Raw genomic sequence first — 15,731 nt, 5'->3', positions numbered from 1 at the left:
TACTAATAGCTTTATATAACGGGTAGCTTTCTCTTTCTGAGTATAACTAGATGCACCTAAGTCATTATTTCCACTAACCATTACAAGGTTCTAACATAACTCCTCTCAAAAGTATTTATATAATGAAAAATTGTTCTTGTACACAAATTAAATTTGTTTTCAATAATAAAAGTCTCAATGCATATGTCTCACAATTAAATATCATCAAATAAAAATAAAACAATCAATTCTTTCACATTTTTCTAAATAAATTCATATGATTAAATGAAATACATTTTTCATTAAATTTTCACAAGATTAAGACATAAATTTAAGATGTGTTCCTCTCAAAGTTAATAATTTTACGGCAACAATAATATAATAAATAATTAGAATAATAGGAGTAGATGGGTGTAGCGATGCATGAAGAATAACAGGGGAATCCCCCTATTCATGAAACATGTTGTTTCCCTTTTTTATAAAAAAAAAAGTTTAATGAAATGGTGCATTTTAAATAAATTCTCAAAATATTGTTCCACAAAAATTATTTTCAATTATCAAGAATATCTTAATTTAATTATTTGAGCATAAGAGATATGAATTAAATAAAGTAATAATTTAGATTCAAGAGAAATTAGAGAATAAAAAAAATAACATAACCTATGACGATAAACTAATCAAGATAAATTATATGGAATATAGTTTTATCTTTACACTTCTCTATGTTGACTTCTAGATTAATTCTAATTTTGGTCCCCTTATAATTCTCAACCACTCATATTAAATTTATTAACACTCAATGCTTATGCAATATTAATAGTCTTTTTTTCTTAATTATTACCCTCCAATAGTCAAACAAGTTAAAAGAAAGAGAAAGCATAACGAATCTATGAAGCGTTAATTTAATAATGATTGAAAAAAATAACTAAACTTGGTCCACCTAATTATTTATCTCGTTTTACCTTATAAATCTATTAACTATATGTAGTACAATTGTTTACAATATAATTAATTATAATATGCTAAGAGTTATCAATTTCAAATAGATAAAATATAGCATAATAGGATACAAAAGAATCAATAGAGAAAACTGAAAGTATAATTAATTACAAAGAACACAACGTTATACAAATGATTCACTATAGTCCTAACTATAGATTTAGGTAAACATAATATAATAGTAAACTAAAATAATAATAAATTGATACATAATCATTTGAAGAGTAAATGCAAATTAGTTGAATTTCCAATATAAAAGAAATGAAGTGAATTATTGATCCCAAAACGTGCTCCAAAAGCTTTAAAAGTAGTCAATAGTTTACCAAAACTAATATGTCTAAGTTGCAATCCTCAGCCTTCTATATATAGAGTGTCAAAACCCTAAAAGTTCTTTAATGTTGAATCTTTCGAAGGCAAGCACACTTGTGCTACCCATTATGCATGCTTGTGCATGATTTATGAAGCACCCCCTCCTGTTTTGGTTGCAGAAGCATAGGCGTGCCTATTGCTATTTTTCATTAATTCAGCCCAAAATGGTTCCAAAATCTAATTATAATCTTCTCATACTAAACTATACAATTAATAGAAAATTTCAACCATAATCACTCAATCTATTGTTAAATAAATTATTACAAAAATCAACAAAATTATTAAACTTACTTAAAAAATAAAGATAATAGTGAATTTGAGAGAATATGATTGAGTTTTACTTCAATGAACAATTATATTCTTCTTAAGCGATAATTGCCTTCAATACTAAGGTGTTAAAAAAATATATTTTAAATATATAAAAGTTTGAAATCATAAATCTGTAAAATTTATTAAAAATTAAATTATAAATACTATAATTTTTAAAACATGCTATAACAGGTATTTTTCTAATTTATTAATAAATTACTTAATTTGATAACTCACTATTTTAAAGATAATATACTGATACTAAAATGATATTGATAATTTACCATAAACGTATTTTAAAGATAATATAACGATACCAAAATGATATTGGTGATTTTGAAAAAAAGAAAAGAAAAAGGAACTTGTCTTTGAACAATCCAAGAGAATGCATGCCATTTTTACTGTTACATATACACACACAACAACATTTTACCAGTGTTAACTAATAGTAATTAATACGATGACTAAAATAATTAACAGATAAAAAAATCGAAAACATTAAAAATAAATTCACTTGTAAGAATTAAAATAATTAAATTATATTTTTCAAAAGATAAAATACCCGTTCGCTGAAAATCAAAGCGTCAAATCAAAGGTAGTGAATGAAAAAATCTTGAACATGTAAATACGATCCACTTCGACGCATTCAAAAGGCAAGAATCTTGAGACAGGAGTTGTCAAGAGTGGGGCTTTTCACCCCTCAAAATCAATAATGGACGTGGGCCACCCAACATGGATCTACAACAGCTGCCACGTTCTGCCAGGTTTAGTCAAATTGATTCCTAGACCAAAATTAAACCATCTTTGTTTTTTAAATTGTTACTAATCATCCAACACGTGATTAATTTTTTTATTCAATTTATAATTTTAAATTTGAGTTTGAATAAATATAAATATGTAAAATACTTGAATAATATCTATAATTTAGACAGAATTAAAATTTTATATCGTCCACGGAGAAAAAAATGATAAAAATAAAAATATTTTTAAATGTAAATTAAATAAAAATAAAAAACCCGTAATTATTTATATTTTTGGTTAACATGCACCTAATCATTTCAAATTTGTAGGCCAATTATTGTTTTTTTATTTGAATATTTTACGTGAACAATGTAAACAAAACAAAAACAAAATGTATGCCGCACTTAATTTCAACCAACTACACTCTTCTGCAAGGAAAAAAAAAAAAAAACAGAGAGATAAGTGTCTATTTGATTGAAGGTGAATTTAGGCTTAGGAAGACTGCTTACATCTGCTTGGTTAATTTAGGCCAATGCTGTATTTTTTATTTTTTATTTTTTTGGTTTTTTGTTAATTTATTGTGTTTTGTGATACTTTTTTATTCATTTGTTTGGAGAAAGAAAAAAATATTTTTATTCATTAATTTTATATAAAAATATATATCATTGCTTTTTTTTATTCATATCATTTTATGCATATAAAATGATATGCATAAAGGAAATTTATAAGTTTAATAAAGCCAAAAGGAAAGTAGTTAATAAAGGATAAATTAATAAGTTTAATAAATAAATTTAATAAAACAATTAAACTTTTTGGTTTTTATAATTTTTGTTCTCTTTTGACAAATAAATAAAAATAAAAGCAATATCTTCTCGCGTATTACCTTCAATCCCTTTTATATAAAAAAAAATTATAAAAAAATGAAAAAGTATATCATAAATTTCTACTATTTTAAAAATATTTATAATATTATAAGACTGAAGAATAAAAATAGTGTATCAGTAAAAATAATGTTATATCCTCTTACTATTTGGTTTTATTAATTCTTTTAATATTTGATTGGTTTTTTAACGTGTGCTTACACATAGTAAGAACCTATATATATTTTTATTATAAAAATAACGTGTTATTATAAAATTTAATAATATTAAATATTACAAATTTCAATGAAAATTTATTGTTTATTTATTTTTTACTATGTACATTTGAGTTCGCATTAAAAAATGCACTTGATTAAGCAAGTAATAAATGAAACATTGAATGCATTTAATGTTTTGAAAACATGTATTTAATATTTTTTACTTAGCAAATAAGATGTTATGTAAGAGAACGTTGTAGGAGTTTTTTTTTCTTTCTAAATATCTAGGTCAAAGACCACGTGATGTATGTTGTAGGAGAATTTATATTTATTCATAGAAAAATATTTAAATACAATACTATGATCCTTTTTCATTATTTTATAAATTAAAATTAAATTTTTATTTTCGTAATTTATGAGATAAAAGCTGACATATTATTATCAAAATAAATTTTCAATTTTAACGAGAGAAAGAATAAACAAGTAACCATAATACTATACATAGGTTCTTATTTATATGATAATATATCAGTCTATCACTAACATAAATTTTATAATAAAAAACTGTAAAAATATCAATTTTGTTAAATTCAAGCTATAAAACTAAGCTGAAGCATTAAAAATAATAAAAATTTATTTTAAAAACGTTTATTACATTAGAAAGAAAAAAATACAACAAATTATTTTTAATAAAAGAAATATTGCTAATAAATATTTAAACTCAATCATAAATATTAAATTTAACAAAATTATAAAAAATTAACAATTAACACATATAAAAACATTTTTAAAATATAACAATTAATACATATAAAAAATTTAGTTAGTATTTCTTATAAAAGAAATAAAAAAAATATCTTCTTAATTGAATTAAATGAAAAAAAAGCATTCATTTATTATTATTATTATTATTTGTTACAAATTCATTTGTTATAAAAATATTTAATAATTAAAAGTTATAAACATAAAAGATAAAGAAATTTAAAGTTATTTCAGTTTCTTTAGCGTGTCAATGACGCCTCGACGGGTAGAATTGGGGGTGCCATAAATTTTCTACCACAGTTTTGTAAAAAATAAAAATAAAAATATTGTTTAGGAAATTGAAAAAGGAAAGAGAAAATACGTAGGCATATGCTTCATTTTCTTCTGCTTGCGTGGGGGGTGGACTCACTGGGGCTTGGCATCCACTTTAAGCTTAGAATTCAACGTTGGTTGGGACTTGGAAGTGGCACAGAGGAGAAAGAAACCAAAAAAAGACAAGACAACGATGCCACCAACGCTCCCTCCTCTTTCACGCTTTCACATCTCTCACTGTTATTCTTACCTTCATCATTGGAGAATGCAAAAGCCCAACACTTCCCTCTTTTGAACCCAGGTGGTTGTTTAATTGTTTTGTTCCCTTCTTCGTGCTTGCTTTTTTACTCCCTCATTTCAACCCTGTTTTTTTTTTTTTTTCTCTTCCTTTCCAATATTTGACAATACACAACGCATCTCGCTTCATTTCTGGCAAACTGTCTCTGTCATTTGTGTTCGGCAGACCCAATAATTGAAGCTACCAAACCCCTTTCAATCATAGCCTTTTTTACTTTACTCCTATGAAGTACAGGGTTTTTTCACTTACTGGGTGAAGAACAATTTTCAGGGTCTGTTGTTAGTTCAGTCGAATCTTTTCGTTTTTGGTTATTTGGAATTGTGGGTATCAACTGAACTGTGCTAATTTTATGGATAAATTCTGAAAACTTTTTTTATCTGTTGGATCAGCATGGAACCCGAGCCCTGTGATTCAAACATGTTTATGTTTCTTCCTGATGATGTGTTTGCTATCGTTTCTCGGTTCCTGTCACCGAGAGATGTGTGTAATCTGGGCCTGTGTTGCAAGAGTTTGAATTCTCTTGTGGCCTCTGAGAAAATCTGGCTCACTCAATGTGATGTTTTGGGCATAGTGCCCCATAAGGATCTTGTTGAATGGAGAAAGGGTATGTCTTCTTACAAGGCACTTTGCCGTTTTCTGACGAGTGTTCAGCCATTGATTGGAATATGGGTTCATCAGAATCCGGAGCTTGGCAACGTGGTGTATGTCATGCCTGGTTTTGTTTCTGTTGTTGGCTGCAGAATAATTCCTCAGGAGCTTGGTCCATTGGGTATTGAAGAGGGTCCAATTTTATGGGCATCTGTGTTTGAAGTTATTGGTGATTTTGATGGTTCAACTATATTTTTTCTTCATGGAAGGGAGAAGGGAATCAATTATATTTATCCCGGTTCAGTCAAGCCTATAGAAAAAGCTTGTAATGTGCTATTGCTTGAGGTTGAACCCGGGCAACATAAAAATGTTGGTACTTTGTTGCAGAGCAAAAGCTTTGTGCACCACTCGGGCGTGGAGTTATCGAGGAAGGTTTGTAGGTCAAATAGTGATGTTTCTAGGTCACAGAGGGTGGTTGGAAATGGTGAGGCGATGGTTAGCTTCGGCAAATTAGCTTTTAGTGATAGGAGAAAGTTGCTTGAGGTCACTACTAGCCAGGTTCGACAAGAGGTTCCTGATAAGGTGATTGGGCCGTTGTTTCCCAGGTTAAGGGATGATGAGGACAACTTTAAGAAAGATTTGGTGCTCCTGTGGGAAAGAAGATCACTCCTTAGTCAAATGTACAAGCTTGGTAATAGTCAGCTGGACTATAAGGCAAGTTCTCAAGAGGCAGTTGGTCCAACGCATTTAGAACTGGATGATATCAGGACAAGTCTTGACTGTTCAAGGTCTATCTCTAATCCTCTGCCTGAGGAGGATGGTGATCACACACAATGCAGCAAAAGAAAGGGTCTTCGGGGATATTTGTTGAATGGCCTTAAACAAATCCTTGGAAGGTCAAATTCACTCAACGGCAGTCATTCAGTTTCCAAGAAGCTTATCTCAAGTGGTGAGATAAGGCAGGCGCGGCTTCAAGAATTTCTTAGATCAAGTGACACAATAAGACTAGCATTAAATGCCTCAACTATAAAGCTATCTTCATATCGAGCATGGCCAAATATGCATGACAGTCGGTTTGCACTTTACAAGTTGCCATTGCGAGTTCCCAGAGATGACCAAGAATATGCGGGCTTATGGGGAGGGACTTTTGGTTGGCCTCCTGGAAAGCCTTCTGAAGACAAGCCTGGAAAGGCTTTATTTTTTCTTCTGCTCTCTTATGAGGAGTTCCAGGGACAACAGCTTCTCATTGCAACCAAAATATTGGAAGGCACCCACTATGTCTTGCATCCTAATGGTTCAGCAATGTTTATAGTGAATATCAACGATCCTTCATATGAACCCTTTCCATGGGACACTGATGCAGACTCGTTTCCAGTGAATATCATGCATACTTTCATGGGAGAGGGTATTGCTAGTGGTTATGGGTTCAGATACCCTGGATCAAAGCCTGGTTCTCTCTTTGTTTTTCAAAATGGTGTCCTTGCATTCGTTTGGAAGGAGTCAAGGGCTGTTTTGACCTTGCAAAGACTTAACTTGCAAGAACTTTTGAAGAAGGGTGAAAGGGTGCCGTCACTGCCTCCGGTTGCCAATTTTTCTTATTTGACAAAGTCCTACTCAAATGTCTTTGCTGGCTTCCACAGCTCTTCCAATTGTTCATCTTCACCAAGGTTTGCCTTAACTCTGACATGTCAGCTTCTTTTACTTCAAAATTTCCACACATTCTTTGCATATCTTGATTGTTTTATTGGCATACCATAACTTTGCAGATACAGTGTTAATTTTCTTGTTAAATTGCTTAATAGATTATTAGATATGGTGTTTTCTTGGGGATCATTCTTGACCAATTTGGCTTAACATCAATGTATCCAACCATCGAGCTAAGTATCATGCATGAAGTTACAGGCATAATGAAGCATAGGCTGATGCACAAGCAACTCCAATTTGTTGAAATTTGGGGTGTTTTGGTCTTGTCATTTGGGGGATTAATAAGGAATTAATATACTTTCCTCTCTCAACTGAGTGTCATTTTCTACATTTATAAATTAAAAAAATACTAATTCACACTGACCATCTTTTTCATAGTTATTATTATATTGATTTTGACAAGCAATTCATACTGCAATGTTATTATATTATATGTTATTGTCTCTTGGACTTCAGAAAAATCGGAGGTTTATTAATGGTTTTGGCAAAATATTTAAATAAATTAGAACAGGGTCACTAAACATGTGTCAGCTGCTTTAATATTCAGTAAAGAAATGAAAATTACAATATATCTCTCAGAAACAAATGATTCTGCAAAGAACCTGTATACCTTATAGACTCCTTGTCTTGGTTCACCATAGGCATATACAGGTATCCTGCTTTGGTAGCATTTTAGCAGCATGATAATAATAATAATAATATTGAGAGTTGTGCACTGATTTTCAGTTAATTATTTTGCTATTGTGGTTTGTGGATGTGATATTGTTGTATATTTCTTATTTAAAGAAGATGCTGTTGTCTTGTTGATGTTTAACATATATGAAATCATCTTCCACAGACTAGGGGAAATTTAGAGTTAGCATAATATAGATCAGCAAAGTACCTGGAAATTGAAAATATTTCTGTGGCACAAGTTTTTTGGAATCAGATTTCATGTCTCCATCAAATCTGATGGCAGGGCCAGCACCAAATCTACTGTTCCGTCAATGTTATGAAATGCATTGCAACATCCTTACGGATAATATACCTCTTTTGCTATAAAATTGCCCACGTTTGGACTTTGGATTTTTGTTTCCTATGTATGTAATGCTAGAGGATTAAGACGTATGCAATCAAAATCTGTGGATGATTGTTCTTAATTGCTAGTTACCGGCAACATCATCTGTGCTTTAGCGAAAATCTAAGCCAGGGTTTCATGTTTCTATACAGGAAAGGACATCACTAAGTATATTAGTGGGCTTAGATTGTGCGCCCAGCTTACTATGGCCAATAAAGAGGCTATAAGGTTGGTGGTTACTGGAGTTGCATTGCTTCTGGCTGTCACAAAGTCCAATGCCCCTGTTGTTATATTTTCCTGTTGCTGCTACTTGATACCAAAGATGGAGGTAATCTTTGTCAAGTAATGTATTATGCATTACTTTTGTTGTGAATTATATCATCCTATGCTCTTCAGGTATATCTTGCTGTTTGTTGTGGTATATATGGAGGAGAGCATACATTAAGGATTTTAATAAGCTTTTTCTCTATATTTGATATATAAATTGACATAATGATTACCCTTGTGTGTCAGGAAGGTTACATTTTCTGAACATAATAGCTCATGGTTACTTATTTCGTTAACATGTAAACAAATTTTCACCAATCAACTTTGTCTGTTGGTCGTTTACAATTTTGAGGAAATACTGGGTAGATTATATTATAAAACTTCACATAAGAAACAATTAAATATTTATAATGTGACAGACCATTTTTGCAATCAATTTCTTTATGGATGCCAAGAAGTTATATACAAAATCGCCATTTCCGGCTTACTATTTAGGGCATATTTGGACAAATATTGTCAATATGCACTTGTTATACGAGAGTTTATTCTAAAACTTAAGATAAGAAGAACTTATTTTGAAACTTTTTTAATATAAAATTTGTTGAAATAAGTTTTAAAAAATTTATAGGAAGTCGTTTTTGGAAGTTTAAATCAACTTTTCTGGTTCGACCAATGTAAAGATAAGCTTACCCGTCCAAAACAAGGGGGGTAAAAAAGACAATGAAAGAAATCAAGGGCATGCTTGGTTTTCAGAAACATGATTTTCTTTACTTAATGCTCATTTTGTTAAGATTTTGGGCTATCTGAACGGTGTTCACTTTCAGTGACTCCAATTTTGGGGATTGTTATTTAGTTTTGCCACATTTAACTTCAACTTCTAAGCGCGGTTTTTAGGTGACAATTAATGCTGCATGTATGCGGACTTTGCAGCTTCTTTATTTACAACATTTCAACTTGTTAGATTAATATATTATCCTTATTTATTTGTGTCATTTTTGAAGCCGCTTTCTCTATCAGAAAGTGTCAAGAGTTCATTTTTCACAATTGTATTTTAGGTTTTACAAATAGTAAACTAGGAACTTGTTTAGACATAAATAATGATGTAAAAATGTGACTATAATGATGATGATGATGATGATGATAATGATAAATTAGTTTTAATTTGAACGGATTCTACGTTGCTCCTTTTGAAATAGGGAGCATGGCCTGTTGCATGTATTTTTAACCATCGAATTTGAACATAAAGATCACAAATTATCGTCTTCCTTTCTTCCCTGCTCGCCTGTGATGCCAACAACACATGATCCATTGTCATTGAACTTAGCCTCTTCATAGTGTTGCAACATTTTTTATTTTGATTTTAGTTCATTGATCCTCTCATCACCCCTTTTCGGTTTGCCCCCATTTAGATTACAACCACAATTTTGACTAAGAAAAAAAGATAACAAGCACAATAACGCTACATAAATCAATGGTATTTATGACACACAAAAGTTGTTACTGGGTCTATCATTCCAGTGATTGGAGAACAGATTGTATGACTACATATGCGAGCATCTCAATCCTCTTTCATTCCATTATTTGATTTCCTTCTGCTTGGCTAAAACACAATTTACTAAAATCATACATAGTTAAAATTATTTATTTGATGGGATGGTTTTCGACGTAAGTTAAATGTGCATCATTAAAATAATGAGCATTAGGGTTGGTCTAAAAATTTCAATTATTCAAGTCTAATGCATAACTAATTTAATTTGGTTTCAAAAAATCGGATGTATGTTAAACTTATTTTTTGGTTCATTATTTTTTAAATAGATTAATGTTTTAAATCCAGTTTCCAAAATTAATTTTTTTTATTCATTCAAATTTATATTTTGCATGGAGACACTACCTAATGTTCTTAGCTTATTAGACTTTTGTTATATCAGTTGACAAATTTTTTTTATGATTATCGTTTAGGACTATTTTTTATTAACCTTAATTCTTATAAGATTAAATATTTAAAATAATATATTCTTAAAATATAATGATTATATTAAAGATATTATAAATATTTTTAAATTCATTATTGTTATTATTATATTTAAATTTTTAATTTAATTTTTTAAATATTATAACATAAATTTTTGTTATTTTTATTATTTAATATTATTAATATTTATTTTTATAAGTTTTAATTTAAATTTTCATCATCAACTTTATTTTATTAAAAATAGTTAAAAAATTAATAATAATAATAATAATAATAATATATACTTTTTTTATAAAGTATAATATAATTAATAAAAATTACTAAAATCTTTTTAAAACGTATTAATTTAATGCAATGATGTAGTATAACAGATTAGTTTAACTTTGAAAACCAACTTTACAAATGTATTAAAATTTAATTTTATCTTAAAAATTGAATTTTAAACAATTTTAATGTAAAACTATGTTTAAATTTAACAAAAACAAATTAGATTTAAAATTAGTTTTAAACTAAATCTAAATACTAAAATCAATTTTAAATATTTAAAAAAATAATAATTTAAAATCTAATCTGTACAATTAGTTTTAAAATAAATTTGAATTGATTTTATGTGAATTCAATTCATGCACTGTATGTGTGTCATAAAAATAATGCATTAAAATATATATAATGTGAGTGAACCCTTTGTAAAATTATACAAATAGACACATAAAACACGTAAAAAAAATAATACATGAACATAAATTCAAAATAGAAACTACAATCATTAGTGTTGAAATAAACATTTACCTAGATGTATTTGAATGCATGCAACGTGACACTACCGTGATGATTATACTTCATGTTTAAATAGATATCATTTGGTCAATATGCGTTGTAGTACAAAATTTACAGAGACTCAAAATGAACTATAACATTAGGCTCTTTTAGAAAAGTAAAAGTATTTTACTAAAATTATTATAATTTTATTTAAAATTTATCTTTTAATTTTTTTTAATTTATGTCGAGATTATAATCAAATACAGTAATTTAAATCATGAACCACATTGGAATAATAACATAAATATTTCATCAATAATCATACTGTAATTTTAAAAATAATCTAATCCAAAGACTCTCAAATTACTTTCTTAGTTTTTTTATTAAATAATTTGTATTTTAATTAAAATATACAAGGAAAAATGTGGTGGTGCACGGTGATCAGCTTCCGTGAACATGGATCCGAGCTTCTCTTTACGGTTATGTCACGAGAAATCTTTGGGTGATCTGAGCCCGGCCAATCAAAGCTTGAAATGTCTCATATAACCACAGGTTAAGGTCAAAATCACAAGTAATATTCATGCCATGAAGCACCAAATGCATACTCAGTTTCAATTAATTTCATTATTAACAAAAAAAAATCAATTCATTTTATCCAATAATAAATATAAAGTGCAATACTTATTTTAGATCTCATCTCATAAAAGGAACATGACAGCCTAGCAAATAAAACTCCCCTGCATCGACCGATAGGAGCGAGTTTTGTATTACTCATAATCTTAAGATATTATATTTCATGTACTTCTAACTTTTTTTATTAATAAAACTTCTTTTCAAAATCTTTATAAGGAAGAATATTATTTATACCGATTATATATGCTGTTATAACAGTTTTTTAAAGTTTAATTTTTAAAATTAATTTTGAATATAAAAATATAAATTTTTATTAACAATAATATTTATTATATTTTCTTTAATAAAAATGTTATTTTTAATCGTTTAAAATTAACTATAAAAACTGATATTAATAAGTTTCTTATTATAAATTACAATAACCTCGTTACCCAATGTAAGAAATAATCATATCTATTCTTACATCTGTGCAGTTATTAATAGATTTAAACATATTCTTAAATCCTTTTAAATATAATAGAATTTTGTCTTAACTCTGAACTGCAAAATATTTTTCGTTAATTTTAATCTTCCAAAATAATTATTAATTATAATTAGATCAGGCCCTAAAAAATTTTATATTATCGATGTCAACTATATTCATAAATGAAACAATTCATTCAAAATAAGCTGCAACACCTGAAAGCAGAAGCAATAACCAGAAAGATTGTAGAAGATGAACCCGATACTCCTTTTCTTGTTGACTTTTCTAGCACTCGCCCGTGCTCAACAAAGCTCCGATGATCCACCGCCACACACAGCCACCGTCTGCATCGTCGGCGCCGGCATCGGCGGTTCTTCCGTTGCCCATTTCCTCCGCAAATACTCGCCGGACTCCACTCCCGCCACCAAAATCCGAGTGTTCGAGCGAAACGGCGTCGTCGGTGGCCGCATAGGCACCGTCACAGTCGCGGGCGAGACCTTCGAAGCCGGAGCTTCCATTCTCCATCCGAAGAACCTGTACGCAGTGGATTACGTAAAGCTTCTCAATCTCAAGGTCAAACTGCCTCGTTCCGAATCTCTCTCTTTTGGCATTTGGAATGGGAACAAGTTCGTTTTCAAAACCGTTAAGATTAGTTGCAATCTTCCCATCATCGATGAGCTCCTCAAACCTCCGTTTGTCAATACTCTCGTATCACTCGTTAATTCGGTGTTCATGTTCGTTCGCTACGGTTTCTCGCTTCTTAAGATGCAAAACTTCGTTGAGGTATTTCTTGTCAGTTTAATCGTTATGTTTATTTGAGCATATAAAATAAATTTAAAAGAATTTATAAAAAAGTTGTGTTTGGACTTTGGATGAATGTTAAAATGTCAAAGAATCACGTTTACTTTCTTGTAATCTGATTCTGAAAAAAAATAAAAATTGATGTTTGGTCACCTTTGAGTTAAATTGGTTTGGATACCAAACTTTTAAGTAAAATCAATTTTACAAAATCAAATCAAGTTTATTTGAATTCAAGTTTACAGACGTTCACAAACACACACTTAATAATTAACAAATTAACTTTAGTTAATTAACAATTTAAATAGATTTGTGCTAAGTTAATGAAAGTGATGTGTGTGTGTGTGTGTGTGGGTAGCGTTATTAGCATAACTATGTATTGTTTTCTAATGAAGTTGTAATATAGAGTACTGTGGGTAGGTTCTTAAAGTACTATGAGGAACCTGGTTCCAGACCTGTTTTTGAGACTGTGGATGAGATGCTGAAGTGGGCTGGTTTGTATAATCTTACCAGCAGGACTTTGCGAGATGAATTGGTTGATGCTGGGTTGTCTCCCTTGTTGATCAATGAACTTGTCACTGTAAGAATTCTTAATATCCTCTTCAATATGGATCATAGTGTCGCTATTAATCTTCTTATAATCCTACTTTGGTTATCATGCTTAGCAGTGATGCTGATGATGCTATGTATGTGAAGGGATTGTCCCTGTTTCACAATTACTAAACTATAAAGCTGTTTTTTGTGTATTATGATGCTATACATTTGTGACATCACAACGGTTGTTATTATTATTATTATTTATTTAGGAGGGGCCAGTTTGGGGAGACCTTCGAAAGTAGAAGCAGGCAAGTTTTTTGGGGTTTTGAGTTGTGGGTATTACCTTGTTCTTACCAATTTAGTAGTGATGATTTCATGTGCGAGTAACATGTTACTTATATACTATAGTACTAAGGTCTCACACCTATTGAGACGAGCATTGGCTGAGATTTGAAATAATTCATCAGAACATGGACTTTGGTTCTGTTTATTATGCAGGTCATCACACGTATTAATTATGGCCAGAGTGTGTCCATGAGTGGGTTGGCTGGTGCAGTTTCTTTGGCAGGATCAGGTGATGGATTATGGTCCATTGAAGGAGGCAACTGGCAAATGGTTGCTGGATTGATTAATCAATCAGATGTCTCATTACACTTGCATGAAGAAATAAAATCTGTTACTGACCTTGGAGATTATTATGAACTCAACTCAATAAAAGGAAACAGTTACACCTGTGAAGTTGCTGTGGTTGCTACACCGTTGGATGAGTTAAATATTCAATTTGTTCCCCCAATTTCTATTCCTGAGAGAAAATTACAGCACACGCATGCAACTTTTGTCAGGGGCCTTCTAAATCCTGTGAGTATTCTGAGATCCGATGGTCATAAACTTGCTGACATTATGCAGTACGGATTTTTTTTTTGTCAGACTGGTATGCTTCTCTTTCTGTGTTGGTTGGTGCTACTTCTAATGGAGATGCTTTTTCTGTGTACTAGGTATATTTTGGTCTCAAGGCTGCAACAAAAATTCCAGATCTTGTGGGCACATTAGAGGATCCTAACCTACCATTTTCAAGCATATCTGTTCTTAAGAAGCACAATGAGAAAGAATCCACTTATAAAATATTCTCTCGTCAACCAATGGAAGACACATTGTTGGATAGCATCTTCAGGTAATAATATCTGCAGTTAGTTAATTTTTTCTGTGCCTTGACACTTGAGTTATACTGTTTATTTGTATACCAAAATCTTTATAAACCTGCCTAGTTAGAAAAGAGGATTAGTCCATAAGGTGCAAATTGGATGCATCAGGTATGGAACCTAATGTTTATTTATTGTGCTTTGTAAGTGCTGTCCTGTATCCCTCCCTCCCACTAAAATGAATAAGAGAAAACTTGAACCAGTTTGTAATCTTTTAATGATTGCTAACTATGGCAGAGTGAGGAAGGAGACAATTCGGATAAACTGGGCTGCATACCCTCATTACCACGCCCCAGAAGTATTTGCACCATTTATATTGGACGGGCGGCATCTATACTACGTTAATGCATTTGAAAATGCAGCTAGCACCATGGAGACAAGTGCTGTGGCAGCTGAAAATATTGCCCGACTCATACTCTCAAGATATTTCGGCAAAGTAATTGTGCATTCATCTAATTTGACTGCTTCTGAAGGAGAGCGTACCCATTTGGATTTGTGATACAGTGATTGTAAGATATTATTAGTCTGGTTAATGTTGAATGTTGTAAGATCTTATATTGTTTGCATCTGAAAATCTGGACAAGCTATAATAGTGTGTAAATACATGCCAATAAGGAATTACTCTCCCCACCCGTGGATAAACACGCCAATAAGTTTGTGTATATAAAAAATCATCTATTGAGAGAAATACTTGCCTGAACTTGTGGAAAAATGTTTATAAAAAAAATTAGTATTAAAATTGAATAAAAAAATTTTCATAAGTTAAAAATAATTTATCTTTTTAAATTTTAAAAGATTTAAATAAGATAACTTCTCAGAACTCTTAAAAGAATCGAAAATTATAAATTATAATTTATTAGAGAAATTTTATTCATTTTTTGTATTAATTTTTTTTTCTATAAATTAT

At 30.3% G+C, this 15,731-nt stretch overlaps 2 protein-coding genes across 7 annotated transcripts; both read left to right on the top strand.

Annotated features, from left to right (window-relative positions):
* The first annotated feature begins 4,646 nt into the window (after nucleotides 1–4,646).
* LOC113872275 (F-box protein At5g39450-like) lies at nucleotides 4,647–8,756 on the top strand. Of its 3 annotated transcripts, none has more exons than XR_003505864.1 (3): nucleotides 4,647–7,102; nucleotides 8,349–8,524; nucleotides 8,714–8,756. XR_003505864.1 is itself a non-coding variant. In XM_027509719.1 (3 exons), exons 2-3 carry the CDS (start codon nucleotides 5,238–5,240, stop codon nucleotides 8,362–8,364), a joined length of 1,881 nt encoding a protein of 626 aa, XP_027365520.1. In that variant the 5' UTR covers nucleotides 4,647–4,850; nucleotide 5,237; the 3' UTR covers nucleotides 8,365–8,724. The 3 variants fall into 3 exon arrangements, 2 of the variants coding, with proteins under 2 accessions (XP_027365520.1, XP_027365511.1); XM_027509719.1 differs by having other exon boundaries at nucleotides 4,647–4,850; nucleotides 5,237–7,102; nucleotides 8,349–8,724; XM_027509710.1 differs by having other exon boundaries at nucleotides 4,647–5,118; nucleotides 5,237–7,102; nucleotides 8,349–8,724.
* Nucleotides 8,757–12,466: 3,710 nt separating this feature from the next.
* On the top strand, nucleotides 12,467–15,505 carry LOC113849182 (farnesylcysteine lyase). Of its 4 annotated transcripts, none has more exons than XR_003502081.1 (6): nucleotides 12,467–13,073; nucleotides 13,495–13,668; nucleotides 14,124–14,483; nucleotides 14,621–14,796; nucleotides 14,895–14,967; nucleotides 15,062–15,139. XR_003502081.1 is itself a non-coding variant. In XM_027478906.1 (6 exons), the coding sequence occupies exons 1-5, from the start codon at nucleotides 12,543–12,545 to the stop codon at nucleotides 14,892–14,894; spliced, it is 1,245 nt and encodes a 414-aa protein (XP_027334707.1). In that variant the 5' UTR covers nucleotides 12,467–12,542; the 3' UTR covers nucleotides 14,895–14,935; nucleotides 15,062–15,148. The 4 variants fall into 4 exon arrangements, 3 of the variants coding, with proteins under 3 accessions (XP_027334707.1, XP_027334687.1, XP_027334694.1); XM_027478906.1 differs by having other exon boundaries at nucleotides 14,891–14,935; nucleotides 15,062–15,148; XM_027478886.1 differs by lacking the exon at nucleotides 14,895–14,967 and having other exon boundaries at nucleotides 15,062–15,505.
* Nucleotides 15,506–15,731: the final 226 nt, after the last annotated feature.

Source organism: Abrus precatorius, unplaced genomic scaffold, assembly GCF_003935025.1.
Source record: "Abrus precatorius isolate BTA unplaced genomic scaffold, Abrus_2018 Scaffold10, whole genome shotgun sequence".
NCBI classification, from domain to species: Eukaryota; Viridiplantae; Streptophyta; class Magnoliopsida; order Fabales; family Fabaceae; genus Abrus; species Abrus precatorius.
Note: the sequence above shows the minus strand (reverse complement) of the source record. Positions and strands in the feature narration are given on the sequence as shown.